At 41.0% G+C, this 18,477-nt stretch overlaps 1 protein-coding gene across 8 annotated transcripts in view; it reads right to left on the minus strand.

Moving 5' to 3' along the window:
* pcnt (pericentrin) overlaps positions 1 to 18,477 on the minus strand; it is a 316,492-nt gene that overhangs the window by 144,752 nt on the left and 153,263 nt on the right. For all 8 annotated transcript variants that reach the window (XM_041200682.1, XM_041200684.1, XM_041200683.1 and 5 more), the window contains 4 exons: positions 12,383 to 12,513; positions 7,068 to 7,297; positions 5,939 to 6,162; positions 1,450 to 1,615 (listed from right to left, as the gene is read on the minus strand). In XM_041200682.1, coding sequence (XP_041056616.1) covers positions 1,450 to 1,615; positions 5,939 to 6,162; positions 7,068 to 7,297; positions 12,383 to 12,513 — 751 coding nt within the window. The remainder of the gene's footprint in view (positions 1 to 1,449; positions 1,616 to 5,938; positions 6,163 to 7,067; positions 7,298 to 12,382; positions 12,514 to 18,477) is intronic.

Below are 18,477 nucleotides of genomic sequence, written 5' to 3' on the forward strand. Positions count from 1 at the left end.
TCTGATACCAGTTTGAACAACCAAAAACAATATTAGAAATTGTTGAAAACTCCAAATAGGTAGTGAAGCCAAAAGGAAGATGAACGTAAGTGGAGTGATTTTAAAGCTTAGTGAGTTCTTTGTTTAAAAAAAAGACTTGAAGATTTAAAAAAGTAGATTAGAGAAAGGCAGAAGGAAACTAAAAGTTGAAAAACAAGTAAACAGTTGAGAAGAAAATTACAGTACTCAGAAGTATCAATAGGTCAAATCAAACTTTTAAAAATATTTTGTAGCTATGTTAGTATTATAGTAATAGCAATCATCGTGACAACTCCAGTCTAATAACAGTGTTACCTTTTACAGGAGCAGAGGAGTAATGCTGGTCAGGATTAGTCTGATACACTGGGATGATTCCTGTGTCATTATTACCCTTTTGCATTTGACCAAAATAATTTGGCTGATAGTCATATCAACTTACTGCCAAGTTGTCATTCACCCTGATTTTCAGATTGACCTCCCACTGGAAACAGGTGGGAGGGTCATGCATTATACAAATCAAGCTTAGTTGCCAAAATCTTAACCTGTCCGACTATTGCCAGTTACTGCTCCTGCTGACGAATCATGGGTGGTAAAAGTTATAAAAATTAAAGCGATCTTCAGCTACAGTTTGAGCAAGCTGGATGGGAGTTTCAGAAACATCTGTCTGACAATCTGTTGCGAATTTTGAGCCCAAAAAGCTATTGTATTTAGTGTATTTGCATTAGGAGGTCCTGCGCAGAAGACACTTGCTACTAAAGTGCTACTTGTTTTCATTCCCAATACTTATATTCTTTCCCTTCTAAATGCTGCTATAGACTAAGACCTCAAAATTCCTATCTCCTGCGCAGTGTGCTCTTGCCAGCAGACCGCCAACCATGTTACAATCAGGAGCCAAAACCAAAATGGATTCAGTCTCATGCTGATTCCTCCGGGCAGTTGCCATGCATGCCCCACCTATCCAGATAATACTCAAAACCAAAAATTTTAGCCAATACCTTTTAAGCGTTTTATTCTCAGTTACTCATCTACAGCCAGTTATATGTAACATCATTTGTTAACAGAAAGAAAAGCTCTACCACTCAACTAAAGCAGCCTGTATGCAATATGTTCAGGGAATGCAAGAGGAAATAGAAGTGGAGAAAGATAAAAGTAGAAAGCAAAAGGGAGAAGCCAGAGAACTGAGATAATAATCTCAGGCAATTCAAAATATGCCAGAAAAAATATGCAGACATCACAAGTAACTTTGAAATTCTGTCACAAATTAATTCATCACAAAAGAACTCATTTTGTGTTTTACATAAAGACGGAGTCTGAAATTGCTGCATTCAAAATGTATATTTCCCACACTCTAATCGAGACTAGAGTTTTGGGCTTGTAATGACTACCCATCTGATCACTACCTGCACAACAGCTTAAAATTGAAGTTCTTACCCTCAGCTTTGTGAAGTTCCAATGCCAGCTTTTTCTTTGCTTCAGATTCATCATTGAGGTGTTCTATCAACTTTTGGTTTTGTTTGCCAACTACCTCCACAGTCTCTTGGCTTTTGCGTGTGAACTCTTCCTCCAAATGTTCACTGATTCCATGGCTCTGTGCCAGCTAGGCAGAAACAGAAGGATCAATGCGAAACAAGGTAAAATCTTTTGAAATCTATGAATCAGTCTGCTGCAATAATATTCAATATCCCAGCACCACTCGTGTCAACATTCACAGCACTTGTAGCATATTGTGGGGTGCTATGCATTATTTTAGCATTCAGCTCCTTAGTCAACCATCATATCCTGATTTTGTACAAAGGACTTCTTTGCAGCATCCTATCAAATTTTCTTCACCAGTTTAACAATTGATTGGTATTCCCCTCAGTTTTGTCCTCCATTAAAAACACTCAAATAGATTTCATATTTAAAAATTAGGAATTTGAGGGCTGCATGATACATATACCGGTGTTATAAACTTAATCTTAATCAGTAAATGATGATCATTGCAGCTCAATAATAAAAACATCTCAAGATATTATATTTGCCATATTTAAAATCTATAAATTGTGGAAAAACAAATTTATTTCTAATTGAATCTGGACTCTACTCTTACACATGAAAGATCAAAAATATACCAATTCCACAGGAATAGGTTAATAAATACATTGGAAACAAGTGAAAAATACCTCTGGATTAATAATCAAGTTGGTAGGACAAGGAGAGATCTGATTTTCTTGTTCTTTCAAGCTTCCCCAAAAATTACAGCAGAAAGGCATTTGTTGGTATAATTTTGAACACCAGCATCAAAAATGGATGCAAAATATGAGTTATTCTTTAGCAGACAGATCTAAAAAAAAACCTATGATTCCTCCATGTGTCAATCATGCAATTTTTTTAATGGCAACATTTTTCCTTGGGCAAAACAAAGAACTATAAAATAGCAAAGGGTCATCTCAATTCAATGGTTCTTCTCATCAATTGATGAACAAACTAAAGCCCACTTTTTATTTAAGTTGTTCATGTGACGTGACCATTATATCTCTGTGGAGACTAGTAACTTCGAAAAAGAAATTTGAACTTCCACTTATTAACTGAAAGAATCATGCCACAAGATTTCATTTTTTAAACAAAAGCTTTTACTGTATAGGAGTTAAACAATGCTAGTACTCCTAACTTAACACCATATTTAACAAACACATACTTTAAATCTGAAAATCTCTCAGGATTCTACTTTTATTTGCACCTAAAAGTTCCCCTATGCATGACAGAATCTTGAGGGTTCCTTCACTTCTCCTGAGACCAAACCATGTGCCACAGCTCTCAGGAATTCACTTTGATTTTCTTCAGTGTTCCCCCTATTTTCCGAGTTATGAGATTTCTTGGGGCCCTTCCGCGAGCATCTGGGTGAGGTGAGCCCCCCAACTCGCCTTCAAAACTTCATGATTGTTGACTCCCCAGCTCAAGCATGGGCTTCACTACATTCTTCCTTAGTGACTTCAAATCAAGAAAATACCCTTGATTTCTGATAGCCCCCTCTACTGGTCTACAGCCCCTGGCAGATTCTCTCTCTGCTTGTCAGAAAGGTGAGCCAGACCCAGATTTCAACTGCCTGTTTCTGTGAGAAATCACAAAGGCAAAATCAATAAAAAAAATTCCTGCAATCTATCGACATGGCAATGTGCATGCCTGCAATGTCTTAGACAGAGAGTTGAACTAATCACCTCCAATTCCCAAACCTTCGTTTTGTTCTGAGAAACCATATGAATAATTTGAACTCCTCATTGAGTCCCCATCAAGGAGCTCAGAGAGCCAGCCCATTATTTAAATTCTAATAATACCTACTACGACCTTACATAAAAAAACAATGGCCACCCTTTGATATGCAATCATTTTAGGTGTGTTTACCAGCTTCTCAAACCAAATGTTTCATTTATCTTGTATTTAAAAATTTCAAACCCCAAACTAAAAGTTATACTCCTAAAACATATGAATCATGAAATTGCATATTTGCAATTTTCCTGGATGGTATGATGCTACCACCTCATTTTTGGATATGCTTGTTGCTGTTCCTGACATGCTCTCCTGCATCCCTCACTGAATCGGAGTAATCAGTACATAGAAAGTGTCATCCCACCTCAAAAGGATTTGGCAATATTGTAGCATTCACCCAATTATATCCAAAGAATCTTACATCCTCAATTATGTCCTACTTTTCTTCCATGCCACCTTCAAGTTTTGTGTTAGACAATTTTATACGGAGTTGGCCCACCACAAAGACTTATAGTCTGCATATTTGCAGACCTCGATTCACCAAAGCAGGCCTCCAACTGAGCAAGTTCAAAGCACAAGTGCAAATAACTTAAACAGCAGGTGTGAGTTTGAGTTTGAGTTTGATATTTAAAATCACACAAGCATCATAGCCATCTCCCTTGGATTATTACAAGCTTCTGGGGACGATTAGACATCTTCCAAAGGAGCTATCCATAGACAAAGGACTTATAGCCAATTTTTCCACCGTTTTATATACAAGTTTCATTCCAGTAGACTTTTTTCTGTTATTAAGGTTTGGCTTACCTTAGCAGAAGCTCCTTAGATAAGCTTAGAGTCTACATAACAGTCAGACAACTGAACTGGCACTTGTTCTCTTAATTGACCACCTAATTTGAGTAAATCCCTGACTTAAAGGTATTGGATTGGTAGTGGAAGTTACATCATTCTTCTCTGTTACTGGATAGGGATGTGCAATTAGGGTAATTGTTAGAGTTTGTGTATGATTCAAGGGGCAAAACAGAAAGGTATAAAGGGAATGCTCCACAAGAGGAATATCACCCCACTTCTACCAAGGATACATTGTATGGCATCCATCTTTGTGCTCCTTGCCCCTGGAATCACTTAAGTAGCCTCAGAGAGGAATAATTGCTTCACGGTTAGGTTAGACAATTTGGTGAGCATTGAATTGAGACCACTCTTGAAGGTGGTCTGAAGTCCAGCTCAGGGGACTGTATGTTGAGTTCTGCGCAGAATAGGAGTTTCCCAAACTATTTGCAGAACACTAGAGATAAGGCACATGATCAGTCCCACTCCTGAAGGAGGCCATTCGGCCCACTGTGTACGCACCAGTCAACAAAGATCTGACAACATTAATCCTATTTTCCAACGCTTGGTCCATAGCCCTGGAGGCTATGGCAACGCAAGTGAACATCTAAATACTTCTTAAATATTATGAGAGCTTCTGACTCAAACACCTTTACAGGCAGTGAGTTCCAGACTCCCACCACCCTCTGGGTGAAAACATTTCTCCTTAACTCCCCTCTTAGCCTTCAACCTCACCTTAAATCTATGCCCCCTAGTTATTGACCCCTCTACTCATGGAGAAATGCCTTCCTATCCACCCTATCTATGCCCCTCATAATCTTATACACATCTATCAGGTCCCATCTCAACCTTCGCTACTACAACCCCAGCCTATCCAATCTTTCCTCATAGCTCAGACCCTCCAGCCCAGGCAGCATCCTGGTAAATCTCCTTTGCACCCTCTCTGGTGCAATCACTTCTTTCCTATAATGTGGTGACCAGAATTGCACGTAGTACTCCAGTTGTGGCCTAACCAGCATTTTATACAGCATAACCTCCCTGCTCTTGTATTCTATGCCTCGACTAATAAAGGCTTGTATCCTTTCTTAACCTAACAGCCCTGCTACTCTCTGAGATCTGTGGATACGCACACCAAGGTCCCTCTGATCTTCAGTACTTTCCAGGGTCCTACTCTTCATAGTGTAATCTCTTTGCCTTGTTAGCCCTCAAGTGCACTACCTCACACTTTTCCGGTTTGAATTCCATTTGCCACTGCTCTACCTAACTTGTCTTGGAGAAGTTCATATCTTGTCCTATTTATGATAAATTGTAAATCCTGCACATCTCCTACACATCCACATCCCTCAGCCTTTATTATGCTATTATACACATTGCCAGCCCAGCAATGGTGGAGTTACCTGCATGCTGTGCAGGTATTTGGTGGGAAGCTCGCATTTGTTATCCGGTTAAATATAGATTTTTAATTTCAACAATCTCTCGCAGCCCCCCTTTTAAAGTTACAAGGCTTCTTTCTGGCCAACTAATTGAAAGCAGTTTTATTTGTCCTTACAGCACTTCTGAGATTAAATTTCTCACCATTCTGCCTCACTTCAAATTTCCCTATAACGGTGCTGTAAACATCGATGACTCTTTAAGTTAGTAAAAAGTGATTCTCTTTCCTATCGTACCACCTCAAACCTGGCAACATCCTGTATTGTGCAGATCCACTGCTTTTTAATCCTGCTTCAGGTGGCCAAAATTTCACACACTTCAAATGAAGATTCGCCCCATTAACTTAAGATAACACAAGGAGAATATCAAAGAAACAGAATCAAGCAACACTTTCCTCCTCTCTTCAAACAATACTTACTTGCCTCGTTGACTCAGTGACCAACTCCAGCAATCTGCCTACAGCAACCTGTAATCGGACACATGTACTCAGTATCAGTTCCTCATTTTCAGGCCCCACTTCAGGCCCAGCAAACATACTTTCTGATAACCACTGGGAAAGTTCCAATCCTTCATCGGTCAGTGTTGCCCAGAAGCTGCTATCTTCAGTGAGGGGAGTATTTTCCTGAGTTATGCTCAAATCGCCTTTTTAAAAAAAAAAGTAAAATAGTTGGAGGAAAAGTTGCAGTCATTTAGTCACACAAAATAATAACATTCTGTCTGCAATAATACCCTAAAGAAACCTTTGCTTGTGATAAAATTTATAGACTATATATACTTGAAAGACTCAAGATATGTGAAACATTAATATTTCACAATTGCGTGATACCCACATGCCTTGACAAATACTGCTTGTTGTCAACTTCAGAGCTTCACTAAAATCAAATTTTATTTTGAAGCAGAGGGGCACTGTTTATTAGAAATGGTATGAAAATTTTGTGCATAGCATAAAGCATACCATAAAGGTTGGAATTGTTTATAGATTTTAAAAAACTTGTAAAGCAACAATGCTGAACAGGTGAAATTATGTTCCAGATTAATGGGAATTATACATAGAAAAATCTCCATAAAATGCATTCATTAAGCTCCTCCTGAGGAGGTGTATTCATTAGAATAGTTAATGAATCAGTGATAATGTATATAAACCTGGAAGGAACTCAATAGTGGAAGCAAACTCAAAGAAAAAACATTGCAGGAGCAAATTAACCAGCCAAATTAAATTTCTATTCCACAATTAATTGGAATTCACTGTTGCAATTTTTCACATTTAGTCCTATATAACCATCTCATCGATACTAATTTTGATATTGAATATGACTTTTTACTTTTCTTGAATGCAACACTATCTTTTACACTAGAAAACTGCTTGTGAATTTGCAGCTCCAGTGCAAACAGATCCAAAAAAACATAATTGGGCACAAGGGGTATAAGTCATTAGGAGGTGAAGTTGCCTACCTTCTATTTCAGCTACCCAAATTGTATAGTTTTGGATGAGAGAAGAAATAAGGAAATAAGATTGTGTTTACAATTAAACTATAGCTTGGGCATACCTTTGTCTTGTTCCAGCAGGGCTTTAGCTTTCACCCATGGAGGCCGGCCTCCAGCTCCCACAAAACTTGAATTGTTCACTCTTCCTTCATGATCCAGCATGCACGCTGGCTGGTTTCTATCCAGGCAGAGCCCTATTTGCCGACTGATCATATCCTCTGAGGCAAATATGACTCTTACCACCTCTGAAGAGAGCTTCAGCACTCGCTCATGGGAATGCTCCAAGTTTCTCCTGAATAGGGACAAGAAGCATCAACTAGTTATTCAAACTAATAAACCTCCTCCCCATCTCTCCCCACTCCACCACAAAGAAACCTGTCTGGGGATCTACTTTGTTTGTCTCATGGAATACTTCACCTAAAGTTAATTCAAGATTAACTGCCACAATTACTTCACATTAACCAAGTTAAATTTCTTCAGCCCTCTGTCACTGAATGGGCAACTGTTCACATTAGACCCAAGTGTGCATATGTGTGCGTGCATGTTAAAGCTGATCTCAGTCCTACCAACCCAATGTCTTTTTTTCAGCAGGTGGTAGTAGACCATGACAAGATACCAACGGTTAATTAAGTGCCTTAAACTGCTGCTCATCTGATATCAGCTAACATGCATCAGATTATATCTGGGGTTGTGCTAGTCCAAGTGGCTCAACTTGGGCAAATTAACTAAATCACTAGGAATGAGGGTATAGGCACACAAAACACAATGTTTTTCAAAAAAGAAACAGGTCCAACATAATTGGTGAACATATGTTCAAATGGAGAATATTCTGCATCATGTGTGCATTCCCATGGCCCAGAAGTCACAAAGATTATAGTGGAGAGTATGTTCCTGAGCAGAGCACCAATTCCAAACACAAGCTGCTTGCAATAACTCGAGGAGAAAATGAAATTAAATTAGAACAGGATTCTTTTTCAGTAACTCGTGTCAATAACAACTTTAAAATAAAAAAAAGCACAATGTTCGTGTTCAGCATCACAAGTGTTGCCAACGAAATGCTACTCTTGTTCCCAATTTAGGAAGCTACTTATTTCCCTTCCAAAGTGTATACACCTTGGCAAACTCTTAACAATTTTTAAACTGAAGACAATAAAATCCTTGCTCAGTAGTTTTTTTGAAATAAAAAGCAGTCTGGTGGCAGAGAGCAAATGCTACATGGATTTGTATATGAAGATGAACCAGCCACAAACTCCCTCTCCACACATGCCTGCAAGACATATATCATTGCTTTGTTGCATGAAACAAGAAAGAAATGGCCAAGGTTCGACTCCAAATCTATGCTAACTTGGCTGATTTCAGTTATGTCAGCAGCTGGGTGAATGCTAGTATATTTGGTAGATTTCAAGGGGGTGAAAATAAAACAGGGTTTTGTAAAGAATGCATGCTTGGACATTTGGCAAAAATATAACTGCACGTGGCCTGCCCTCTACAATGGAAAAGTGTGCCACACTTGCTATCTGAACTCCTGTATGAAAATAGTCCAGCTGTATAGAAATATAGGTCACAAAATAAATCATCAATTATGAACTCTAGCCAATGCACATCAAAATAATCCTCCACTATTTTATTAAATATACATTTGCTTTCTGAATAAGAAAGAGGCTGTATTTATTGCGCATAAGTAAAGGCAGCATTTATTGGGCATCCTGAGTTGCTCTGAAAAGGCAATGCTGGGTCATCTGAGGCAAATGTTCTCAAAACAAGTGACTTGCTAAGCAACTCAAAAGAACACTATGTTAAACAAAGGGACCTCTTTGCAGACCCATGTAGTCAGATCTGGTAAGAGTGGTTGGTTCTAATCCCTGAAGCACAAGAGCAAACAAATTAAATTTATAACATGGAATCTTTGTTAATCATATTTCCCTACCTACCAATCCAAAAATCACCAGATTTTTTACAATCATTTTCACAACCTACTGTGGTGGGGTTTGAATTCAAGGCCATTGGGTTGCTTCTCCAGGCCATTATCATTTCTAGGTTGCTGAACATCAGAAAAGCGTGGTAACATTTGCAGTTTCACTCAATCCAACTACAAAGTAATTACCTGCTTAGTAGCACAGAAGTTGAAAATTGTTGAAAAGACAGACATTCTGCCAAAGCTTTTTGTTTTGCACTCATCAGGGCATAAGCAAGAATGCCATATTTCAAACAATCACAAAAATGAATACTATAGAAAAAAAATACTATAGGTGACTCTCATTGGCCAAGGTGTTGCCATGGAGAAAGCAACACAAAACTCTAGGCTCCTCAAGTTCCAAGGTAATTCAAAAAAGGTTTGAACATATTCCTTGTGTTTGCAGAGAACAGGTCCCTGAGTGTGATGTTGCTTCTAATAGGCATAAATGAGCCAGATTACAAGCTCGACTGATCATCTTAAATTGGTTAAAAACAAAAAAACTGCGGATGCTAGAAATCCAAAACAAAAACAGAATTACCTGGAAAAACTCAGCAGGTCTGGCAGCATTGGCGGAGAAGAAAAGAGTTGACGTTTCGAGTCCTCATGACCCTTCAACAGAACTGAGTGAATCCAAGGAAGGGGTGAAATATAAGCTGGTTTAAGGTGTGTGGGTTTGGGTGGGAGGAGAGAAGTGGAGGGGGGGTGTGGTTGTAGGGACAAACAAGCAGTGATAGAAGCAGATCATCAAAAGATGTCACAGACAACAGAACAAAAGAACACATAGGTGTTAAAGTTGGTGATATTATCTAAACGAATGTGCTAATTAAGAATGCATGGTAGGGCACTCAAGGTATAGCTCTAGTGGGGGTGGGGGGAGCATAAAAGATTTTAAAATATTTAAAAGTAATGGAAATAGGTGGGAAAAGAAACATCTATATAATTTATTGGAAAAAACAAAAGGAAGGGGGAAGAAACAGAAAGGGGATGGGGATGGAGGAGGGAGCTCAAGACCTAAAGTTGTTGAATTCAATATTCAGTCCGGAAGGCTGTAAAGTGCCTAGTCAGAAGATGAGGTGTTGTTCCTCCAGTTTGCTTTGGGCTTCACTGGAACAATGCAGCAAGCCAAGGACAGACATGTGGGCAAGAGAGCAGGGTGGAGTGTTAAAATGGCAAGCGACAGGGAGGTTTGGGTCATTCTTGCGGACAAACCGCAGGTGTTCTGCAAAGCGGTCGCCCAGTTTACGTTTGGTCTCTCCAATTTAGAGGAGACCACATTGGGAGCAACAAATGCAGTAGACTAAGTTGGGGGAAATGCAAGTGAAATGCTGCTTCACTTGAAAGGAGTGTTTGGGCCCTTGGATGGTGAGGAGAGAGGAAGTGAAGGGGCAGATGTTACATCTTTTGCGTGGGCATGGGGTGGTGCCATAGGAGGGGGTTGAGGAGTAGGGGGTGATGGAGGAGTGGACCGGGGTGTCCCGGAGGGAACGATCCCTACGGAATACCAATAAGGGGGGTGAAGGGAAGATGTGTTTGGTGGTGGCATCATGCTGGAGTTGGCGGATATGACGGAGGATGATCCTTTGAATGCGGAAGGTGGTGGGGTGATGTGAGGACAAGGGGGACCCTATCATGTTTCTGGAGGGAGGAGAAGGTGTGAGGGAGGATGCACGGGAGATGGGCCGAACACGGTTGAGGGCCCTGTCAACGACCGTGGGTGGAAAACCTCGGTTGCCCACGCAAAAGATGTAACACCTGCCCCTTCACTCCCTCTCTCCTCACCGTCCAAGGGCCCAAACACTCCTTTCAAGTGAAGCAGCATTTCACTTGCATTTCCCCCAACTTAGTCTGCTGCATTCGTTGCTCCCAATGTGGTCTCCTCTACATTGGAAAGATCAAACGTAAACTGGGCGACCGCTTTGCAGAACACCTGCGGTCTGTCCGCAAGAATGACCCAAACCTCCCTGTCACTTGCCATTTTAACACTCCACCCTGCTCTCTTGCCCACATGTCTGTCCTTGGCTTGCTGCATTGTTCCAGTGAAGTCCAACGCAAACTGGAGGAACAACACCTCATCTTCTGACTAGGCATTTTACAGCCTTCCGGACTGAATATTGAATTCAACAACTTTAGGTCGTGAGCTCCCTCCTCCATCCCCACCCCCCTTTCTGTTTCTTCCCCTTTCCTTTTGTTTTTTCCAATAAATTATATAGATTTTTCTTTTCCCACCTATTTCCATTATTTTTAAATATTTTTAAATCTTTTATGCTCCCTCATCCCCACTAGAGCTATACCTTGAGTGCCCTACCATCCATTCTTAATTAGCACATTCGTTTAGATAATATCACCAACTTTAACACCTATGTGTTCTTTTGTTCTGTTGTCTGTGACATCTTTTGATGATCTGCTTCTATCACTGCTTGTTTGTCCCTACAACCACACCCCGCCTCCATTTCTCTCCCCCCACCCAACCCCACCCCAAACCCACACACCTTAAACCAGCTTATATTTCACCCCTTCCTTGGATTCACTCAGTTCTGTTGAAGGGTCATGAGGACTCGAAACGTCAACTCTTTTCTTCTCCGCCGATGCTGCCAGACCTGCTGAGTTTTTCCAGGTAATTCTGTTTTTATCTTAAATTGGTTGCTAGTGTAACTATTAGTGCACTCAGTATTGTTCAGCATGTGCTGCCCAATCACGGAATAACATTTTTAACAGTACACGTTTGCTCTGGGTTTTGCAAGCATGGCCTGTTGAGAATGGTCTGTACTCTGCCTATAACGAACAACCTTAGGATCATGCTCTTTTACTTGATCAGCCAATCATCGGCGATTAGGACAATACAAAGGCCGCCCAATGAGTGCCAGATGAAAGGCTTTGGCAACATGCCTCTATTTTCACCAAATTATTTGCTTCATCTTTTATGATTGTAGGTGTTTGATTGTGCTTTTGTAATTAACAGACAAAAAGATCCTATTGTATGAACGTCAGAAGTAAGAATTTCTGGCATTCATATTTTGCTATCTGAAAATATCTCAACTTCTAGGACCAATAATAAATATATTCATGGCACTTAAACAGTCAAAAAACAACTTGACCAATGGAAGGGAGGGAAAGGAGAATGCGGTAATGGCAATGTCAAATCACAGGTTGCAGCACTGTTTCAAGAAATACATTGTTCGTAGTGCTGATGATGCTTAAAGTAGAGGAATAGTACCAATTGTAAACCAACACGATTGGAGTATTTCATTCAGTTGTCAGCAGCTCATCTGTAAGCAGCTGACAAATTTAGGAGGTTGCATTCAAGCACACCTATCTGCTAAAAATTTGAAGTTCTAGTTTGAAGTGAATGCAAGTTGTTGATCTCCACCTCACCAACACCACCACGTGCCCCATCCTAACCCGGCCTTCCAATTCACTAACCGTTCAGCTGTCAGTTGTTCAAGATCCGAGCGCAGCATGGCAAGCAGATTGCCTCCTTCTTCATTTTCTCGGTCTCGACGCTGCAGTAGCATCTCCAGTTCAGAATTCTTGTCCTGTATCTCTTTCTGCAGCTGGGGAAAAGGCGACAGAGAAACCAAAGACAAGAAACCAGTCACTGCCAGAATTCATTAACTTTAACACAATAAGAGCAGCAGCAAAAATCATAAAAAGTTGAATGGCACTGGAGGAGAACACGACCATTCAATTCCAGAAATACTCTTTGAATCCGTCCCATAACATCGCAAAGAATGCCTCCTCTACTGGCATTCTAAATGAATCAGTGTGGCAAACTGAATTCAGTTATCGATTTACAGCATATTTTTCATTTTTGAGAACCTTTGAATTTTTTCTACATTCTTCAGCTGATGTGCCCATCTGACATAGCCATTTGTCACAGCAGGCAACTTAGTTGTGCATGGAGATTATCTAAAATGCAAAGGTCCCAAGACTCATAGGTTTGGTTATATCCCAACAGATCAGGTTCTTCAAGCACAAAGATTGAACTTCATTGACAATAAATCTTGATTTATTTTTAAAAGCCTTTTCCATGTTTTGCTGACACCATCATTTACAGCACAGTCCTTCATGTAACCAGTTTCAATCAGAGCCAAAGGACTCATCGAACTACTTGTTAAAACACTGTTGTCATGGCAGAAATCATGTGTTCCTGTAAACTAACACACAGCTGTGTCTTGGTATTGCAAAACTGTCAGTGCTATATCAAAATTCTTCCTTTCTTCTGTTTACCCTGAATCGCCACAAACAATGTGGACAATTTTTAAAGATTAAACTAAAAATACACACCAAGCATTCTCCATTAACAGATCTGACCAGGTTCACTGTGGAGAACAAGGTGTTTTGTCACTACCAATAGCTAACAAACTATTTCACCTCTGGAAAACAGAACACCAAAATCAAAGATTTTAAGTGTATGCTGCTGTGAAGAAAGATTATCAGCCAAATGTTTTGTTACTATTGAAGAAAAGCAGCAGCAGATCTTGGAAGAACAGAATTTTGGAGCAGACAAATAAGTACAAAGACCACCTGTACAGCTATATCAGGTTAAAGGTAGGTTAATTGAGATTTTCTACAAGGCAACAGAGGTGAAAACACAGGAAATATCACACTGATGATGTCATAAAATACTGAAATTCAATTCCATTCTAGTGTCTTTTAATGGGCCCTCGACAAACCAGCAACATAAAAACATTTGCAAACCAACCTGCCCAAACACGTTTTCACAGGCAATAAATAGAACTGGAAGCACAACACTTGTACTTGAATACTACATATTTTTTATTCACTTACGGGATGTGGGCATGGCTGGCTAAGCCAGCATTTATTGCCCATCCCTAATTGCCCTTGAGGCGGTGGTGGCGAGCTGCCTTCTTGAACTGCTGCAGTCCCTGTGGTGCAGGTACACCTGCAGTGCTGTTAGGGATGGAGCTCCAGGATTTTGACTCAGCGACAGTGAAGCAACGGCAATACATTTCCAAGTCAGGATGGTGAGTGGCTTGGAGGAGAACTACGAGATGATGGTGTTCCCACCCATCTGCTGCCCTTGTCCTTCTAGATGGTAGTGGTTATGGGTTAAGAAAGTGCTACCTAAGGAGCATTAGCGACTGTATACACTATCAGTGGAGGAGGGAGTGAATGTCTGTTGAAGAGGTGCCAATCAAGCGGGCTGCTTTGTCCTGGATGGTGTCAAGCTTCTTCAGTGTTGTTAGGGCTGCACTCATCCAGGCAAGTGGAGAGTATTCCACCACACTCCTGACTTGTGCCTTGAAGATGGTGGACAGGCTATGGGGAGTCAGGAGGTGAGTTACTCCCTGCAAGATTCCTAGCCTCTGACCTGCTCTTGTAGCCACAGTATTATATGGCTAGTCCAGTTCAGTTTCTGGTCAATGGTAACCCCCAGGAGGTTGATAGTGGGGCATTCCAATGGTAATGCCATTGAATACCAAGGGGAGATGGTTAGATTCTCTCTTCTTGGAGATGGTCACTGTCTGGCACATGTCGTACGAATGTTACTTTCTACTTGTCAGCCCAAGCCTGGATATTGTCCAGGTCTTGCTGCATTTGGACAAGGACTGCTTCAGTATCGGAGGAGTAGCAAATGGTGCTAATCACTGTGCAATCAGTGAACATCCCCACTTCTGATCTTATGGAAGATCATTGATGAAGCAGCTGAACATGGTTGGACACTAACCTGAGGAACTCTTACAGTGATGCCCTGGAACGGAGATGATTGACCTCCAACAACCACAACCGTCTTCCTTTGTGCTAGGTATGACTCCAACCAGTGCAGAGTTTCCCTCCCCCGCCGATTCCCATTGACTAGTTGTGCTAGGGTTCCTTGATGCCACACCCAGTGAAATGTTGCGTTCATGGCAAGGGCAGTCACTCTCACCTCACCAGTTCAGTTCTTTTGTCCATGTTTGGACCAATACTGTAATGAGATCAGGAGCTGAGTGGCCCTGGCTGAACCCCAAACCAAGTATAAACAAGCAGATTATTGTTAAGCAAGTGCCACTTGATAGCACTGTTGATGACCCCTTCCGTTACTTCACTGATGATTGAGAGTAAACTGATGGGGTGGTAATTGACCGGGTTAGATTTGTCCTGCTTTTTGTGTACAGAACATAGCTAGACAACTTTCCACATTGCTGGGTAGACCACTGTTGTAGCTATACCAGAGCAGCTTGGCTATGGGCCTGGCAAGTTCTGGAGCACAAGTCTTCAGTGCTATTGCCAGAACATTGTCAGGGCCCATAGCCATTGAGGAATTCAGAGCCTTCAGCTGCTTCTTGATATCACATGAAATCGAATTGGCTGGAGATGGGCATCTGTGACGCTGGGACCTCCAGAGCAGGCCGGCATTTCTGGCTGAAGATTGTTATGGATGCTTCAGCCTCATCTTTTGCAATGATGTGCTGGGCTCCTCCACCATTGACAATGGGGATATTTGTGGACCCTCCTCCTCCAGTGAGTTGTTTAATTGTCTGCCACGATTTACAACTGGATGTGGCAGGATTGCGGAGCTTAGGTCTGATCTGTTGGTTAAGGATTTGCTTGCTGTCTATCACTTGCTGCTTACACTGTTTGACATGCAAGCGGTCCCGTGTTGTAGCATCACCAGGTTGACAGCCCATTTTTAGGAATGCCTGCTGCTGCTGCAGGAGGCATGCCCACCTGTATCCTTCATTGAACCAGAGTTGACCTCCTGGCTTGGTGGTAATGTGCCAGATCATGAGGTTACAGATTGTGGTCGAGTACAATTCTGCTGCTGCTGATGGCCCATAGTGCCTCATGGATGTCCAGTTTTGAGTTGCAAGATTTTTTTGAAGTCTATCCCATTTAGCATGGAGGCAGTGCCAGACAACATGATGGAGGGTATCCTTAATGTGAAGACGGAGCTTCATCTCCACAAGGACTGTGCAACGGTCACTCCTACCAATACTGTCATGAATAGGTGCACCTGCGGCAGGCAGATTAGTGCAATGAGGTAAAGTATATTTTTCTCTCTTGTTGGTTCTCTCACCTATGCCACAGACCCTGTCTAGCGGCTACATCTTTAAGGACATAGCCAGCTTGATCTGTGGTGATGCTAGTGAGCGACCCTTGGTAATGGACATTGAAGTCCCCCACCCAGAGTACATTCTGCACCCTTGCCACCCTCGTTGTTTCCTCTAAGTGGTGTTCAGCATCGTATTCAACATATTGCAATTTAAACCAAAACTTGCTTGGTCAGCTTAACTGTTGAGCAATCATCATTTGCTGAAAGAGCCAAGCTCTAAAAAAAAAAAAATTGTGCAAATACTGTACACAAGAACACACTCAGTGTAAATAAAAGCACAGGGACTCGGGGAATTCCTATTTACTTTTGTTAATAAGGAGGCAGATACCCCAAGAGCTCTGCATGGTACAGTGAGTTAGCATCTCTTGCACTAAATAGATTGTTCTGCATTCAAACTTTTAAAAAAAAAATTAACAAATTCTCAGGAAACAATGCGGTTAAAAAAATGCAATAATAAATTACAAGATAACTATGCAGTTGTATGAAATTCTACTGCAGTCCACAGATTATTTTTGAAGGCAGAGGTAACTTTTGTACTCTACTGTCCACGGTTGGCTTACAGTCAATTGAATCCAGCTCAACATTTAATACCTTTAGGACCAAAAATCAACACTCGAAACTGCCAACATTCCACCATTCAAGTGTCAGTGAAGATGCTGATCAATTGATGTACAAAGCTGGACCAGATTCATACTAATGAAAACTTTCATAGAGCAGAAACTATATTCAGAGAACTAGTCAATTTATCCACACAGGTTGTTGCCTTCCTCTACCCCACTTTCATTCTTTTATTTATGTAATGATGCTGGCACAAATTGAGCATTCCAGCAGCTGGACAATGGGAACTGGGCTATATTAATGACTTGGATTCAGGGATAGAAGGTACTATAGCTGGATTTGCAGATGACACTAAAATAGGTGGGAAAGTAAGTTGCAATGAAGAAATAAGAAATTTACAAATGGATATGAACAGTTTAGGCGAATGGACCAAAATCTGGCAGATAAAGTTTAATGTGGATAAGTGTGAGGTTATCCATTTTGGCCAAAAGAATAAAAAGGCGACTTATTATTTAAATGGAGAGAAACTTCAGAATGCTTCAGTGCAGAGGGATCTGGGTGCCCTCTTGCATGAATTGCTGAAAGCTAGTATGCAGGTACAGCAGATAATAAGGAAGGCAAATGGAATTTTGGCATTTATTGCGAAAGGAATAGAGTATAAAAATAGGGAAGTGCTGTTGCAACTGTACAAAGCATTGGTGAGACCGCACCTGGAGTACTGTGCACAGTTTTGGTCCCCTTACTTGAGGAAGGATGTAGTTGCACTGGAGGCATTTCAGAGGAGGTTCACTAGATTGATTCCAGAGATGCAGGGCTTGTCTTATGAGGAGAGATTGAGCAGTTCAGGCCTATACTCGCTAGAGTTTAGAAGGATGAGAGGAGATCTAATTGAGGTATATAAGATGCTAAAGGGGATAGACAAAGTAGACGTGGAGCGGATGTTTCCCCTTCTGGGGCATTCTAGAACGACAGGCCATATGCTAGGGGCTGGTAGATTTAAATCAGAGATGAGAAGGAATTACTTTTCTCAAAGGGTCATGAATCTATGGAATTCACTACCTCAGAGTGCAGTGGATGCCGGGACGCTTAATAAATTTAAGGAGGAGTTAGACAGATTTTTAATTAGTATTGGGTTGAAAGGTTAGGGGGAGAGGGCAGGAAATTGGAATTGAGGCCGAAATGAGATCAGCCATGATCGTAATGAATGGCAGGGCAGGCTCAAGGGGCTGAATTGCCTACTCCTGCTCCTAGTTCTTATGGTATGTTATGTACAGTATGATACATGTATAATGCAAGAATATAATGTTCAGTTAATGTTAAGAGTTGCGAAACAAAAACAGAATTACCTGGAAAAACTCAGCAGGTCTGGCAGCATCGGCGGAGAAGAAAAGAGTTGACGTTTCGAGTCCTCATGACCCTTAGACAGAACTTGAGTGAGTGACTCACTCAAGTTCTGTCTAAGGGTCATGAGGACTTGAAACGTCAACTCTTTTCTTCTCCGCCGATGCTGCCAGACCCGCTGAGTTTTTCCAGGTAATTCTGTATTTGTTTTGGATTTCCAGCATCCGCAGTTTTTTTGTTTTTACCTTAATATTGTTAAGAGTTGCGAATTTGGCAAACTAGAAGATCACAGGAGTTAGGACAGAGTTCACAAAGGCCACAGTGCATTAGAAAACACCAATGAACCAATATAACCTAAGCTATTATTGCTCTCTGAATGTTATATTACTGCTTAAGGTATAATCTCTCTCTTTTAATGGAGTCCAATGCTGTATAAAAATAAATAGTTTAATATTCACTTGTTTTGGAGATGGTGATAGAAGAGGTGAGGGTTACTGTAAAGCATCTCTTTGGGTGAAAATAAATCATTGAGTACTTGGAAGGGATAGAAAACGTTGGA

Source organism: Carcharodon carcharias, chromosome 12 (genome assembly GCF_017639515.1).
Source record: "Carcharodon carcharias isolate sCarCar2 chromosome 12, sCarCar2.pri, whole genome shotgun sequence".
NCBI classification, from domain to species: domain Eukaryota; kingdom Metazoa; phylum Chordata; class Chondrichthyes; order Lamniformes; family Lamnidae; genus Carcharodon; species Carcharodon carcharias.